The sequence below is a fragment of the Lichenostomus cassidix genome, chromosome 5, assembly GCF_008360975.1.
Source record: "Lichenostomus cassidix isolate B80296 chromosome 5, HeHo_3.0, whole genome shotgun sequence".
NCBI classification, from domain to species: domain Eukaryota; kingdom Metazoa; phylum Chordata; class Aves; order Passeriformes; family Meliphagidae; genus Lichenostomus; species Lichenostomus cassidix.
Genome location: NC_139486.1, coordinates 25,003,338 through 25,018,870, shown reverse-complemented (window position 1 = coordinate 25,018,870; position 15,533 = coordinate 25,003,338). Strand labels below are relative to the sequence as shown.

Here is a 15,533-nt window from a genome sequence, read left to right as displayed (position 1 = left end):
TAATATTTAAAGAATTTCTTATTTAAAAGCCTTTTTATTTTCTTGTTTCACTCTTATTACAGTGGACAATGCCCAGTTTGCAACCATCAGCTGGAGGATAGTAACCTCACTGAGGAGGAGTATAGTAATCTCAGCGAGAGAATAATAAAGGATGTGATACATGGAACAGACACTTTCAGAAAGACAAGTCCACAGGTAGGTCTTGCATGCTGTCAGATTCATTGGCCAGAAGGGTAATATACAAGTAATGTTCAGGCACTTTGGAAACACACAATTTTTTTCTTTGCTTTAAACGTTGTTAGGCCATACATAGGCCATGAAGTATCCTATGTGTCTTTTTCAGTTGTGTTCATAATTTGGGTTTAAGTCTCAACATCTGTCATACTTTCTTTGGTTTTATATTTTCAGCCAGCTGTTAATGGATGCTGAAATAATTAAAATATGAGGGATTTTTACATGAAAAAATTAAGATCTTTTAATCCTTCAAAAGCTAAATTTTAAATATAGAATAAAACCCAGTAACTAGGACAAAATAAGAGATCTAGTATTTTGATCTTGCAAAAAAGTAAAAGAACCAGTTATAATTTTGTTCTGTCACCTTTCACAACTCACCAACCAATCAACTGCTCCTCAATTTTAAAGATACCCTTTGATGCTTATGATTATAGTACACATTGGCAGCATTAAGCTTTTCAAAGGTCATGGTAAACATATGAGAGGGTGCAATTTCCAGACACTATTGCTGTTCTATGCCTTCAGTAAAGCCTTTGACACTGCCTCCCATAGCATTCTCCTGGAGAATCTGGCAGCCCATGTCTTGGGCAGGTATGCTCTCCACCGGGTAAAAAACCGGCTGGATGGCTGGGCCCAGAGAGTGGCAGTGAATGGAGCTACATCCAGTTGGCAGCCAGTCCTCCATGGGGTTTTCCAGGGCTCTGTTGGGGCCAATCCTGTTTAATACCTTGGCTGGTGATCTGGGTAAGAGGAACAAATGCACCCTCAGCAAGTTCACAGGGAACACCAAGTTGGGTGGGAGTGTGATCTGCTGGAAGGCAGGAAGGCTCTACAGAGGGATCTGGATAGGCTGGATCAGTGGGTCAAAGCCAATTCTATGGAGTTCAACAAGGCAAAATGTCGGGTCCTGCACTTTTGTTAGAGCAACCCCAGGCAGTGCTACAGGCTGGGGGCAGAGTGGTTGGAAAGCTGCCCAGTGGACAAGGACCAGGGGCTGCTGCTTGACAGCAGCTGGAGTTGATCCAGTGTGGGCCCAGCTGGCCAAGAAGTGTGCATCCTGGCCTGTATAAGCAGTAGAGTGGCCAGCAGGACCAGGGCAGGGATTGTCCCCCTGTACTTGGCTCTGGTGAGGCTCAAATCCTGTGTGCAGTTCTGGGTCCCTCTCGGTCCCTGTGAGAAGGACATTGAGGTACTGGAGCATGTCCAGAGAAGGACAATGGAGCTGGTGGAAGGTCTGGAGAGTAAGTCATGGGAGGAATAGCTGAGGGAACTGGAGCTGTTCAGCCCGGAGAAAAGGAGACTCAGGCATTTCCTTACTGCTTTCTACAAATACCTGTAAGGAGGCTGCAGCCAGGTTGGGTTTTGGTCTCTTCTCCCAGGCAGTTGGCAACCAGACAAGAGGACAAACTAAGCTGTGCCAGGGGAGATTCAAATTGTACACGAGGAAGAATTTCTTGACTGAAAGGGTGGTTAAACATGTATTGGGTTGCCCAGGGAGGTGTTAGAGTCACTGTCCCAGGAGGGGTTCAAGAAATGACTGGATGGAGTACTTAGTGCTATGGTTTAGTTGACAACGTGATGATCAGTCACGGGTTGGACTTTATGAATTTGGAGGTTTTTTCCAACCCTAATGACTCTATGATTCTATTTCTGACACATTTTGTGTGGAGATAACAGATTTGGCAGTAGCGATAGGGAATGAAGCTGAGCCCCACTAGATGGAGCCAATGCCACATCTCGAGGCAGGTTTGCTTTATCTTTGAGTATTGATGGTGGTTTGCTGCAGCTGGCACCTCAGTTCTTCACCAGCTTTGAAAAGATGAAAGAGGACACCAGGTTTAGTTCTTCAGGCTTTCTGCAGGCACAGACATTAAATGTATTTATCAGTTATAGAAGCTTGAAACAGTCTTGGGGTGTTTGTAGTACATGCAGCCTATTGTGCAGACATCTAATTTCCACACAGTTTTATTTATCAGTTCAGGACTTTTGATCTGATCTAGCTGTGAATTTTGTACAGGAGAATAAAATTATCCTTAAAAATGTAGCAGTAATTTTAAATATTTCATTGGTACTGATGGTTTATAATATCATAAACAAAAGGCTGTGTTTTATTGAACATTGTATGGCTTGAAAATTTCAAATGTGTCTAGACACAGCTAGATTAGCAGTACCAGTTGAAGGTGGGGAGATTTAGGAAGGGAGTTCTGGGTAACAGGACCTTCACACACGATCTGAACAGTAGTAGAAGTTATGTTCCCCCTGTGTGAGAACCTGATTGATTAAATGAATACAAGTAATAAAACAAAGACTCAATACATTATATTAAATTTGATGTCAGTAGATTCTGTTAGTCTGTGTGATCGCTGAAATTCCATGATTTATCACTCTGGGGCCACCCACTTGCTAGTTTCAAGTTGATCTTGTTCCAGTTCTGTATCAGCAGGCAGTCCCTGGGAGACTGAATGGAGATGAACGCAGTGTGTTTACTCTTGTTTCTACAGCTTAAATTCTCCTTCCTTAGTCAATTTTGAGCATGGATGTGGGGGTAGTGGCAAAACAGTGTCATGATGTATCAGATGTTTCCAGAAATAAATTTGGGACTTTTTAGTTGCCTTTGTGCTGTGAAAGCAGACGTGTGGTGATGAAAATATGCTGCCCATTTTAGGTATGTCAGACTGTGTGACTTCTTCTGCAGCCAGGGGCTTCCAGAGGGGAAACTGGGTGATGAGGCTGAAATAAGGATGTAACTAAATATATCTGAAAAGGATTTAATTTTCCAGTTAGTCACTTTATTTGTAGTAGCCATAATTCAAATAGGAAACTTTACCTTTGTATTCCTTCTTTTCTCCTGACTAGTTTTCTTCAGTGCATCTGTGTTTCTTGCAATGAAATGAATAATCAGGGAAACAGTTTGAGTTGTTTTGAGCTCTAAACATCTTTTCTTCCAACAGTGTTTCAAATTGAATATGTAATGCATTTGGAATCTCTTTTTTTTCTTCACTGAGTAGTCTTGTGTCTTACTTTTCAACTGCATCATTGCTTTATTTTATTTTATTTTATTTTATTTCAGTCACTTAAGAATAAATGTGATCAGAGTAGAAAATTAGGAGCAAAGATTTGGTTTGTTGAGGATCTCCCCAAAGTAGTCTGTTGTGCTGTGATTTTAAAAAAAGTATTTTTGTAATTAGTTTTAGGAAAAAAAAATCAAACATTGGTTTGTACATCAGAATGATAGTGAACACCATTTACAAATATGTTGAGAAGATGGCTTGCATGAACTGTAAAACTGATTATCTGTGATAAGGAAATGTTACACATTAAAAAGAGGAATCAGTTCAGATCCTGATGCATAGCTACTGAAAGGTCTATTAGGATGTCATATGATCATCTAATACAATGAGCTGTAACCTTGCAGGCTGCCATAGAAGGAAAACAGTTAAAATAAGTCACCTTTTGTACCAAATTTCTATGTGATATTTTCAGTCAGATGCTTGTTTACTTCGGCTGCATTTAATTGGGAGCTATGCCACTGAGCCTGAGAGGATATAATTGGTATGCTGAGAGGCAGAATCAACTTTTGCTGTGATGACTTTCATGTCACAGCTGCTCCTGGGTGTTTACGCAAATGCTGTAATTTCATTCCCTTTGTGGCTCCTCCATACCTCTGATAAGCCTGAAAGGACTCTTGTGAAGTGGGAAGGAAGCACATGGGAGATGTGTACAAGCTGTCAAGGAGGCAGGAAGAGAGGGGTGTGTGGGCATGTGAATCTCCACACTAGATCTGGACTAAGCAGAGATTTTACGTACTCTTCTAGAATGTTAGGGACTGCAGGACAAAGAGAAAGCAGCCCATTCATCTCAGTGTTCTTTTTGCAGCTGAATGAGGCGGTGCTGTTTCCAAGAAGCCTTGAAGATAAAGTTCTAACTCCTACCTTTTAGATTGATAGGTTTCTTATTTTCTGTAATGCTTTGGTTCTCCTTCCAACTCTGTGATCTGCCCCAAAGGCCTGAGTGACCCGAGGGGGGCTTTGGGTACCTGTCCATCCTGTTCTGAATGAAGTAATTTATTACTTCCAAAACCTCTACGTACACCAGCATCTAAGAAGCCTCTGTCTGACACAATCTGCTCTAACCTCATCTGGTAGTACCTTTACTCCTAACTTCCAGTGTGATCTTCTCATTCTTTTACCTGCTTTGTTGCTTCCTAACTTGCTCAGTCTTGTAAGTCTAATAAGCATAGAGTAGAAACAGGTAATGGTTTATGACAGGTGTTGCAGTAATACAGTGTTCATTCAGAGCACTGCAGCTCAAGCTGCAGCCTTTATCCTGCTTACTTTCTGTCCTCCATTCGAGGTGGATGTTACACTCTTCTTGTTATATGATCTGCTGGGAGGAGGTAAAAGGAGAAGCGGGGAGACTGAATGGGAAATACGTGATGAGAGACAAAGACACTTGGATTTTATTCTAGTTTCTCTTGCATCTTCCCTTACTTCAGAGGCTCTTGATAATGGAAGCAAATAGAAGCACAGAGAATCTTTAGGCAGAAAGATAAAAGACTTCACTGCTTCCTTAAGAGTCAGAAATAGATCTAGATGAAAACATTATAAATTGAACACAGACTTCTTTCACTCAATTACCCTGCTGTTAGAAAATCTTCCTTGGGAGTGGATCAGATCTTCTGGGGTGGTTCACAGTCCTCCCTTTCATGATTCATATAGCAAGGAATGACTTGGGATTTTGTTCATGTCATTAGGCTACCCTGCAACATAAGAATGTTCCTTCCTTCCAATGCACTGTCTAAACCCATTTGGTCGTTCTCCACAGTTTTTTTAAGCTACTTCTTGTGGCACCTCTATATTTGGATATTCTTCTAACATGATACATATTCCAGTTAGTTCTAGGCTGAGGAGCTGGCAAAGGCAGATTCTCCTGATGCTGCAGAGGCCCATTTAGAATTGTCTAATACAGGTCTTAATTATAATCGATGATTATTAGAATAGCTTAACAAATTATAATAATTTCATGTTATCTAGCCAATGCCTTATCTCTTAGAATTTTATTAGATTAGTTTTAGAAAATCAACAATTGAGCAATGTTTTCATTACACTATGATGGTCATTTAAGTTGATACAGTTCCTCCAGAAATCTGGAAAATTAAAGTGCACTTTCTTCCTATATTGTGCCTTGTTTCATCTTTCTAATGCTAAATTTAATTTGGTTTTGTATTAATCATTCGTTTGGCTTCTTCTGTGCCATCCCCTTTCCTAAAGGTCTGTGAAATATTTTATAAATATAAAATATATAGGAAAGTACAGAACTTTGAAAGAAGCTGCTGATTTTTTAGCATGACCCTTTGGGGTTTTTTTTTAATTTCCTGCCTTTTTGTAATGCTGGAACTAGTTCAGTGTTTTAGTAGCTTATTATGAATTTTTCTGGCAGGTTTTTATAAAATCTAGTTAATGCCGTCTGGTTCTCTTTTACCTACCTTTTAATTGACACAAGGAAAGAAGTTTTAGAGATACTCTACCAAATCATTCCAGAGAGTTTGCACAACTTTTAGTGATTGGTTCAAACATTGCACTGTGTTGATACTGGGTGCATAAATTTGTAATTCTCTAGATTGTTCCTAGAATGACTGAAATAGAGGGAGATTATGTTGTGCCATTTGGTCCACCAGAAGAGTTGCTCTTTCTTTTGAGATTGCCAGTGTTAGTTAGCATGAGTGTTTGGTGGCAGTGTGATCTTCAGACTGGAATAACCAGCCTTATAGCTCCGTCAGCCGTTCCTCCCTGCCTGCTCCAACCACTCCAAATGTGCTAGGAAACAAGGGAGCACAGCCCCATGGGAAGGGCTATGCCTCCTGCTCCAGGACACAAACCTAGATGGCAAAATAATGTTTTGTTTTGTTTTCTTGTGAGTGTTTTTTCAGTTAGTTTGGTTCCTTGTTCAGATTTGCTTCAAACATTTGTACCAGCGGAGCAGAGAAAGCAGCAGGGGGTATATCCAGCTTTCTGATATTCATGTAGAATTTTTCCACATGACTGCTATGGGCTGTCTGTAATTAAGTGCTTGTCTGCCTCACTTACATGGAATGCTGTCTTTTCTAGGAAGTTCATGATGGATTGTTTTTATATTATCCTTAAGGTCTGTTCCAATCTAAATGCTTTTATGATTCTATGATTCTACTCCACTGTCTGTCTGTAGTGCCCATTGCATTGCATTTAGGTGTTCAAGTCAATCTTTTCCTCATTGAGCCTTCTGTTAGGTGGTTTGGCCAAAGAGGAAAAGATTCCAAAACAATGGTTTTAATTTTGAAAGCACTGTGAAGTCAAAATATTCCTGCCTTTGCAAGGGTTTTTGGTCCATTTTCAAAGCAAGCTTGGCATGGTCCATTTCTCTATTCTTGTGTACTTACGATGGCATCCTTGCCAAGATGAATTTTTCCACTGAGAACAGCAGCACAAACTGCTTGTCTCACCCTCCATGTTTAGAGTGCTCAGGAAGGACATTTCAGAAGTGCAGTACCTGGATTGTTGAGGTCCAGGTTGTGCACTGGTCTGGTGACTGACCCAGTGCAGTGTAGTGTAGTACCACTGTGTGGTGCCTGCTGCGGATAGAGGCTGTGAACAGGCAGCACCAGGCACTAGCACAGCACAGCCAGGGTGCGTGCAAACACCTTCCTGTTTGTGACAGTGCCTCTGAAGCTACAGCCACGGGAGCTCCTGACTCGGAGTATTTGTAAACTCAGAGATGCGTGTAACAGAGGGCAAACAAATTGAGTGCAATCCAGAGTACACTGTGATACCATACACAATACTGAGAAAAGCCTTCCTGTTCAGTAGGATTTGAAGGGGATTTCCAAGCTTTGAAACTGCAGGGGAAATATTCAAACCCTTCAGGCATAACAACAAATAGATTTAGGAGTGCTCCAACAAGGCTCCTTAAAAAAAAGAACTGGCTGGATTTCAGTTGGACAGCTGAATTTTGTTTCTCACACTTAATGTTCATTCCTGTGTTTTTTCTTCTGATACCAAGAAACATTGCTGAAAACAAAGCCACCCCTATAGCATTGTATTTTATGAAACTCTTAAAAATGGAATGTTTCCACTCCTCTAAAAGCTGCTCTTATGATACTGGAATGCACCCTGTTTGATAATGGGTTAGTTACATTATAATGAAGTGCAGTATAATATTCTGTAAATTAGAATTTGCTCTTTCCTTGCATTTGAGGATATTGTCATTTAACAAGACGAGGGGAAGCACTGGTTCTTCTGTTGTGCAAAGCTTAAACTATTGTGACTTCTTCTGGAAAAAATATGTGTTGAATATTGTATTTTTGCATTTTTTAATTCAACTAGTGTCTCTCCAGCATTCCTGAAGTGAGCAAAAATTTTATTGTTTAGAGGTGACAAACAGCCTTTTCTTCAGTGGTTGAATAGGTTTTAGTGGGGGTTTTTTAGTTCTTATTTTTGAACTCTCTGCATTGCTGGGAAGAGAATAGCCTTTCTTGTATTTATAAGTCCTCTATGAATTTGCTCATGTTTATCCTTTGTATGTTAGATTACTTTGGGTTTTGGCATTTACGTAGACATTTTGGGTGGCTCAAGAATTTGACCAGTGCCATGATTTTTAGTTCTAGTTGCGAACATATTTCCTTTTCAGACTTGAGGAAAAAAATTTAAGTGATTTAACTTCTGTGATCTGAAACTTGTTGTACACTTAGAACTGTTATAGACATTAAAATTATTTTGAAATATTCATTTGGATTACTCTCATTGCTCTTACAAGAGGACATGCTTGTTTAGCTATGTTTTCTTTGTTTTGAAATGTTTATTTCTGTTGTCATGTTTAACATAGTATCTGTAAATACTAATAATGAATTAATTCCCATATTTTTGTTGTGCAATTGAAACTTGTAATCTGTATGTCCACTGGTATGGGAAGAAAAACATATATTTCTGTTTATAAATGCATTTACTGAAGCTGAAATAGTGTTGTCTTACCAAAAAGTATTATTTTCATATTTATTGGTACTGCTATTTCAAATGTTTTTGGCTGTGTAAACCAGACTTTTGAAATCTAAGGGCACACTTACTTAAAATAAAATAAATTAATTATTTAAAGTAGCAGAACTATTCTTCTTTTCTTTCCTTTCTTTCCTTTCTTTCCTTTCTTTCCTTTCTTTCCTTTCTTTCCTTTCTTTCCTTTCTTTCCTTTCTTTCTTTCCTTTCTTTCTTTCCTTTCTTTCTTTCCTTTCTTTCCTTTCTTTTCTTTCTTTCCTTTCTTTCCTTTCTTTCCTTTCTTTCCTTTCTTTCCTTTCTTTCCTTTCTTTCCTTTCTTTCCTTTCTTTCCTTTCTTTCTCCTTTCCTTTCCTTTCTTTCTCCTTTCCTTTCTTTCTCCTTTCCTTTTCTTTCCTTTTTCATTCCCTTCCCTTCCCTTCCCTTCCCTTCCCTTCCCTTCCCTTCCCTTCCCTTCCCTTCCCTTCCCTTCCCTTCCCTTCCCTTCCCTTCCCTTCCCATTCCTGTAGTTCTGTTTTTTTGAAACCAACCTGTCTAGCTTTGCTGTAATACTCTAGGCCTAGAGCTACATTTCATAAAATGTTGTAGTTTCATCATTTAGTCAGTTAGCATAGTCAAGGCTACCTCTGGGAGAAGGTGATCCCGGTAATCTCACCTGGTACCAATCTCATTCCATGTCCTGGCTGCATTCCATGTCCTTTCATGCCAGGACAATCCTCTGTGTTGTAACCCCAGCGGGGGTTCTGGTGCAGATTAAAAACTGTTATATGGGCTTGAGTCTTTCTCCATGTGCTAACAATGTGTGTGCATAGGTAGGTGAAGGAACAAAGCCAGGAATGAGTGGCTGAAGGAAGGGAGAAAGTTGAAACACCCCTTTTCTGGGTGAGCATCACTACATACCAGTATAAAATGATGGTGAAATAGTGGATGAGCCATCCAGCTGGTATGGAATACAAAAAAGATGCGACTCTGTGCTTTTGCCAAGATGTGAATGGACTTGAGCCACCCACTCCCTAGTGATTAAACAATAAATTATTTTAAAACTCTTAAATTGTTTGCATCAATATAAATTCCATCATGGGTTTGTTACAGCTGGCTTTTTCTTTCAAATTGATTTAGTCAGTGGGTATCCATCTGCAAAGAAAAAAATTTTAATAAAAGGTGAAGTGAATCATTTTTAAAGGTTGCATAGTTGGCATTCCCCTGTTTTCCCAATAAGGTAATGAATGAAATCAGGTGGGTTTTTTAAAATTCCCTTTCCTTTTGTTCATGGTGTGAAACAGGATATCACTGTGAGCTTTGTGCTGTGCTGTGCGTGTGGGGGGAAATCCTGCAGTGAGGTAACAGCCCCGCTGTATTGCAGTATTTCTCCACAGAACCTGAGCCTTAAGAAGATCATGTCAATAAGCAATGCAAAATGTGTTTTTAGTTTAGTTCCTTCAGTTTGAGTCATGTTTTCAAGGCTGGGAAAATGGACTTTTCCTTAGAAACTTTGTGAGATGAACCTGGTCAGAACAAGTTAGAAATCAGTGTAAGGTTTGCTGTGTGTGTTTTGGTGCTCTTAGCTGGAGAGAGAGAGAGAGACGGAGGGAGAGAGAACGTTTTGCTACTTGTTGGTTTATTGAAGGGATTCATCAGAAGTGCCCTTTGTCTTGTTGAGCAAGATGTTTCCTTGTAAATAATCCTGTGGCATACACAGAGATCTGTACAGATCACATGTTGCAGCCTCCATTTGGAAGGGTAAGCCTTTGTGAATAGCTTGCTTTTTGTTGCCTAAACCAATCTGACTCTTGGGGATAGTTTTCTGCAGGGCCAAGAGTTGGACTCAATGATCCTTGCGGGTCCCTTCCACCCCAGTTTATTCTGTGGCTCTGTAACCTTCACCTCATCATTGTACTGCATTGATGGCCATCATGTCAGGGTTCTCTTGATTAGTTGTACTCTAATGGCAGCTGTGCTCTACTTCATTTAATGCTTAGAAAGAAAGCCTTCAATTTCTTCTAACAGTTAGCTAATGGGGGAGATATCTGTAGGGAATTGTGGATGAATCATCTGTTTATTAGTGTGGCTGAAGTAAGATTGGCATAAAATCCAGACAAATCCCAGTCTTTAAAAGATCAGCATCCTTTGAATTGTCTGCTTTCTTTCTTTGTAGTGGGTTGGTCTTGGTTGGACACCAGGTGCCCACCAAGCTGCTCTATCACTCCCCTCAGCAGGACAAGGGCAGTAGGGGGAGCAAATGAGATGGAAAAACCATTGTGAATCAGGATAAAGACAGTTTATTAAAGAAAAAGCAAAGGCTGCGTGCTAAAGCAAAGGCTGCATGCTGAAGCAAAGAAAAAGAAAATATTTATTATCTACTTCCCATTGGCAAGTGATGTCCAGCCTCTCTCTGGGAAGTAGAGCATCAGTATGCATAGCAGTTGCTCCAGAAAACAAAGGTCATCATAACGAATGCCCTCTCCTCACCCTCTTCTTTCTCTTAGATATTGTTCTGAGGAGGTGTCATATGGATGGGATATCCCTTTGGTCAGGTTGAATCAGCTGTCCTGGTTATGCCCCTCTCAAGATTTTGCCCACCACCAGCCTACTGGTGAGGGGGAATGTTGGAGACACAGCCTTAATGCTGTGGGAGCACTGCTCAGCAGTAGCCAAAGTACTGGTGTGTTATCAACACCTTTCTAGCTCCCAGTGCAAAGCACAGCACTGTGAGGGCTGCTGTGGGGAACATTAACTCCATCTCAGCCAGACCCAATACACTCCTACAGTGTAAGTCTTTGGGTGTTTGTATTATATTTGGGTGAGGTAGCCTGCTGCTTATTTCCAGGTGTTGCCCTTTTCCTTCCCTGTGTCCAGAGAGGATGAGAAATATGGCAGCTCAAAAACTGTCTCTCAGGGGAGGAGACCTGAATCTTCTCTGTCATTCTTAATATAATTTTTTTCTGGAAAAGGAAAGAAGACTCTCATGTGTTGCTGGGGAAATATGGATGGCGAGGAGAAAATGAACTGACCCTTGGGATTTTTAGTCTGCCTGAGGCTTTTTACTGGAATCTTTTGTATTTGGTGACATGAATTGAAGTTGGCCGTTTGTCTTCTGCATTGCTATTAACTCCTCATCTCCCTGTGTGGATAAGTCTCCTTGCCACCAGTAAACCTTCTTCTCTTCCTGTTTTGCACAGTTTACATACAGAGATTCAAAACAGTTGAGCTGATCTGGGAGGCTGGCAGGGCATACTGTCTGTCAGGCATCTGTTGAGAATGTTAGGAGACACAGACAGGAGGAGATGGTGGGGAAAGGTGCCACGGCCAAAGGAATGACACTGAAAAGTATGCAGCATCTCCCTTGCTCCAGAAGTAAATCCCAGAGAGCCAGGAGATGGCTTTCTGAGGTGTGCTGAGCCTATCCTGGTGCGTCTCAGCAGGATCCTTCTGCAAGCCCTGCACCATCTGCCCTTCTGGGAGAGGAAAGGGATCCAAGCAAAGAGTGGGCAGAGGAGGTTGCAGACCCACTGAACCCCTCTGTTGCTTCCCCAACTCACGGTGTAGTATTCCCTGAACAAAACAGTCTGCTCTGCCCATCACGGAAAGCCACCCCATCAGGAACTGCTCTCTGACTACTGTCACTTGAAATAAAATACCACTTTACAAATTCTCTGCAAAGTGCTTGTTTTGTATTGAACTGAGCCCATAAAGACAAGATTACTTGTACAGTTTGCTTCTTAGATATGTCTGCTTGACTGTAACTGTGTTACTTCAAATAATACTGCCGTTTGCTAGCATTGAGAAAATAACTCTCTGTGGGAGTGTTTACCACGTGTTTCACCTGCTTCCACTTTCTTTTGTCTATTCTATTTTCACTCATCTTTGTCTCAGAGATTTTCTATCTTACCTTCATTTGGGCTGCATGTGTTTTGCTTCTTTTCATCTCTCCCACATTTCAGAAGGACATCCAGTGTTGCAGTAATGACTTGCCAGATTTTGAACCATGGGGAGGTCCCTGGATGGTGCAAGCCCAGAAGTCAGGAATCCATGTTGTTTGGTTTTGCACTTATTTCTATCCACCATCCCTGCTGCTGCCGTTCCTAGTCACTTCTTTTGTGTCTTGGCATCCCTGTTGGATAGCAATAAGAATTTTTATTCATCTGTAGAAAATACATTGAGATTGGGGCAGAGGGGTGGGGGAAATACTTCACAAATGCCAACAATTTTTGTTTTAGCTGATAATTTCCTTGGCCAGCTTTTTATACTTTCTCAATAGTAACATTTATTTAAGCCACAGAGAAATGAAAGATCACGTAAAAGGCGATTGATTCCTAGGGGGCTGGGCTGAGCCTTGTGTTGTCTGTATTCTTATCACTGTGCTTTTGACTGGTACACCTCTGTTCACCTGGAAATTATTCCTGAAATTTTAGCAGCTGAGTGAGGCATCTTACCTCGCTTGGTTTGTACTCTTAATACAAGTAACTCTTTTCCTAATATAGTTTGTCATAAGCATTCTGACTAAATTTGAAGTTGGTGATCATTTGTTACTGCCTGACAGCATTGTATTTCCTGGAAAAAGAAATTCTTTTTTTCATTTCTTTCTCAAAGGAAGAAATGTATATGCTGTGTATGTTTTTAGGTGCTGAGGCATTGTTTTTTATTTAGACATATGTTGCCATATTGCTACATAGAAGAAGGCAAGATTAGAAGAGTACATCTTGAATCTTTTGCAGAAGGCATGAAATATTAATTGTTTTGAGTTCCTGTGAAAGTTAATTTATAGCCTGGACTGTGAAAGCTCTGTCAGTGATAAATAAATCTTATTTGTTACTAGATAGGTAATTTATGAAACTAGGTCATTGCCCATCAGGATAGTGCAGAGTTCTTGTGCTTATTAAAAACAGTCAGAAGCAAAAAGTAGAAATCTTATGCAAGTGTCTGAAAAAAAACTACTGAATCTTTCCTCAAAAATCAAGGGAGAAATTCCTGAAGATTTTATTATAGCTTTTTAGTCTGTTCTTCTCTTATGGACTCTCAAACCTGAAGCAGTTGTGGTTTCCTTCTGATGGAAAAACTGGATGGATGCTGCTGTTTTGCTCATTCACTACATTACATTTCTGACCTAGGGAGAAAGTTCATTCTTGTAGCTTCAAAGCCAGATGTTTCTCAAATGGAGTGCTGTCTTTCTAAAGGAATGTTTATTTAAGTGCTGGCTGGCATGCAGAGATTTCATAATTCTTCCAGAGAACCTAAGTGTGATGCTTATTTTACATTTGGATATGTTAAGAGCTAGTAGTAGTGAAACTGTCTATTGGTTTGTAAAGTTGCTTTGTTTAGAGGCTGCTGTGTGACAATGACTATGGCATGTATCTTTATAGAAGTGTACAGTTCAGATTGTAATTTTGAAAATCTGGATGACTACAATTTTTCACTTTTCAATTGTAATGTGATTTTTGGTTGTGATGGTTTTATCAGCTGTATTCAATGTAACACTTATGGCCTAAAAGATGGGGTGTGGTTTTTTGCTGTGGTTGTTTCAGGAAATAAGCAAGTAATGATGTGAAGTGTAGCCAACAAAGGAAAAGTGATACATTTGGGTTTTGTTTCCTTTTTTAATAAAAATTGAATGGAATTTCTTTTTGTTAAACTCAACATATTATTCCCCGGTGTTTATTTATTTATTTATTTATTTCAGGAATTTGAGGCCTTTCAAACATTTGTGGAAAATCGACTTCCGTTTGATATTGTTATTGATGGACTCAATGTTTCCCACATAAAACCCAGAAGGATGCAGTGTGAAAATGTAAGTGCTTGTTAAATATTCATCAAGTGTTTTGTGTACACTGATTGTAAAACAGTGAGTGCCTCATTATTAGTTACCCTCTAGAGAAAATGAGCAAATACTTTTGTAGCACGTTACAGTGAAGTTCAGAGAGTTTTGTAGGTTTCACAAAACAAAAATTATTAGTGGGAAGATGGTTCTTCTTACATATTTGCCTGTATTAGCTGTAAAATGTCATATCTGAATTTCCTCATGCATTCAGTGTTTATAGTTACAGCTAAGGTATCAATAATAATATCATTACACGAACACTGTGTGATTATATAAATTTTCATAGTAATAGGGATTTAGGGGAACAGAGTAAATCTGCTGTGTAGAAAATTCAGTCTCATATAGTTATGCTGGCAAAAGTTGTCATTAAATAACCCGTTACTTAGTTCAAACTACATCCTATATGCAAATAAACATTATTTCACTTCCTGTTGCCTTGAGACTTGAATCCTGTTTGAAAAGGGCAGCTCAAACTGGTTTCACTTCTTTCCACTTGATCATATGTAGAAGAAAAATCCTGCTCTTTTGTTAATACCTATGTTTGAGAATTCTTGATACTCCCTTGTAGCATTTCACTAAAAATTGGTTTAAGTTTATTTGGGGTTTTTTGTTAATTAAACATTTACTTTAAATTAGGAGTAGCAAAGTAGGCGCACATATCTATTCCAGAGCCAGAATTTATGTTTTCACACTCTTGAAATTGAAAGGAAGTTATAAATGAGCTTGATATAAAAGAAGAACTTTACATGTAATAATTACAAGAAATACATTTCTGTTGTAAGAACTACTTAAAAGCTATTGTTAGGAAGTAATATATACTCTCATATATGTAGATAAAAGTGAGCTAGGGAGGTTAGATAAACTTGCTGAAAGATGTTTGAGAGTTGCAGTGTAGTTTCATGAGATACTGTCCCACAAAGAGGGTACTTTACTTAGTAAAAAATAGAAAAAAAAGTTCACAAGTTGTTTGCGTGGGATCAGGGAGGAAGTATTGATTATCTGAGAAGAATTCCAGGCAGAACATAGTGGTGCAATATTTTAAGATCTAGAAGGATGGATCTGTGCAAAGATGAGGAAGAAAAAAAGAATGTCCCTCCTCAGTGCATGGCTGTCCCACTGTGGGAACTCTAAACAGGGGTCTGAATGGTTTGTAGAAACTGGGGCAATGGAGCTAAGAGCCAACCTGGTTTTGACAGGTAGTTACTCCTGATTTTTGATCAGAAATCTTACTAGGAGGTATTAGCATGCTGAACAGCATAAATTGCCTTTGAGTTTCTCCTTGACTTGTGCTATAACGGAAAGACATTGGGATCCACAATGCCAAAGAGCTCCAGAAGGACTCTGGAGGAATCAGCTTTCGTTTAGATTGTTCCATACAGGTACAGGTCAAATCTCTCTTGAATCCCAACTGTTTACTGATTAAGAGGATTTTTGGGAAGACCTTCCTTTCCTTCCTAAACAACAGA

General features: G+C 39.6%; 1 protein-coding gene across 2 annotated transcripts in view; it reads left to right on the top strand.

Annotated features, from left to right (window-relative positions):
• Positions 1-15,533, top strand: part of PRORP (protein only RNase P catalytic subunit) — a 43,614-nt gene that overhangs the window by 6,450 nt on the left and 21,631 nt on the right. For both annotated transcript variants that reach the window (XM_085061884.1, XM_085061885.1), the window contains exons 4-5: positions 63-195; positions 13,930-14,037. In XM_085061884.1, coding sequence (XP_084918010.1) covers positions 63-195; positions 13,930-14,037 — 241 coding nt within the window. The remainder of the gene's footprint in view (positions 1-62; positions 196-13,929; positions 14,038-15,533) is intronic.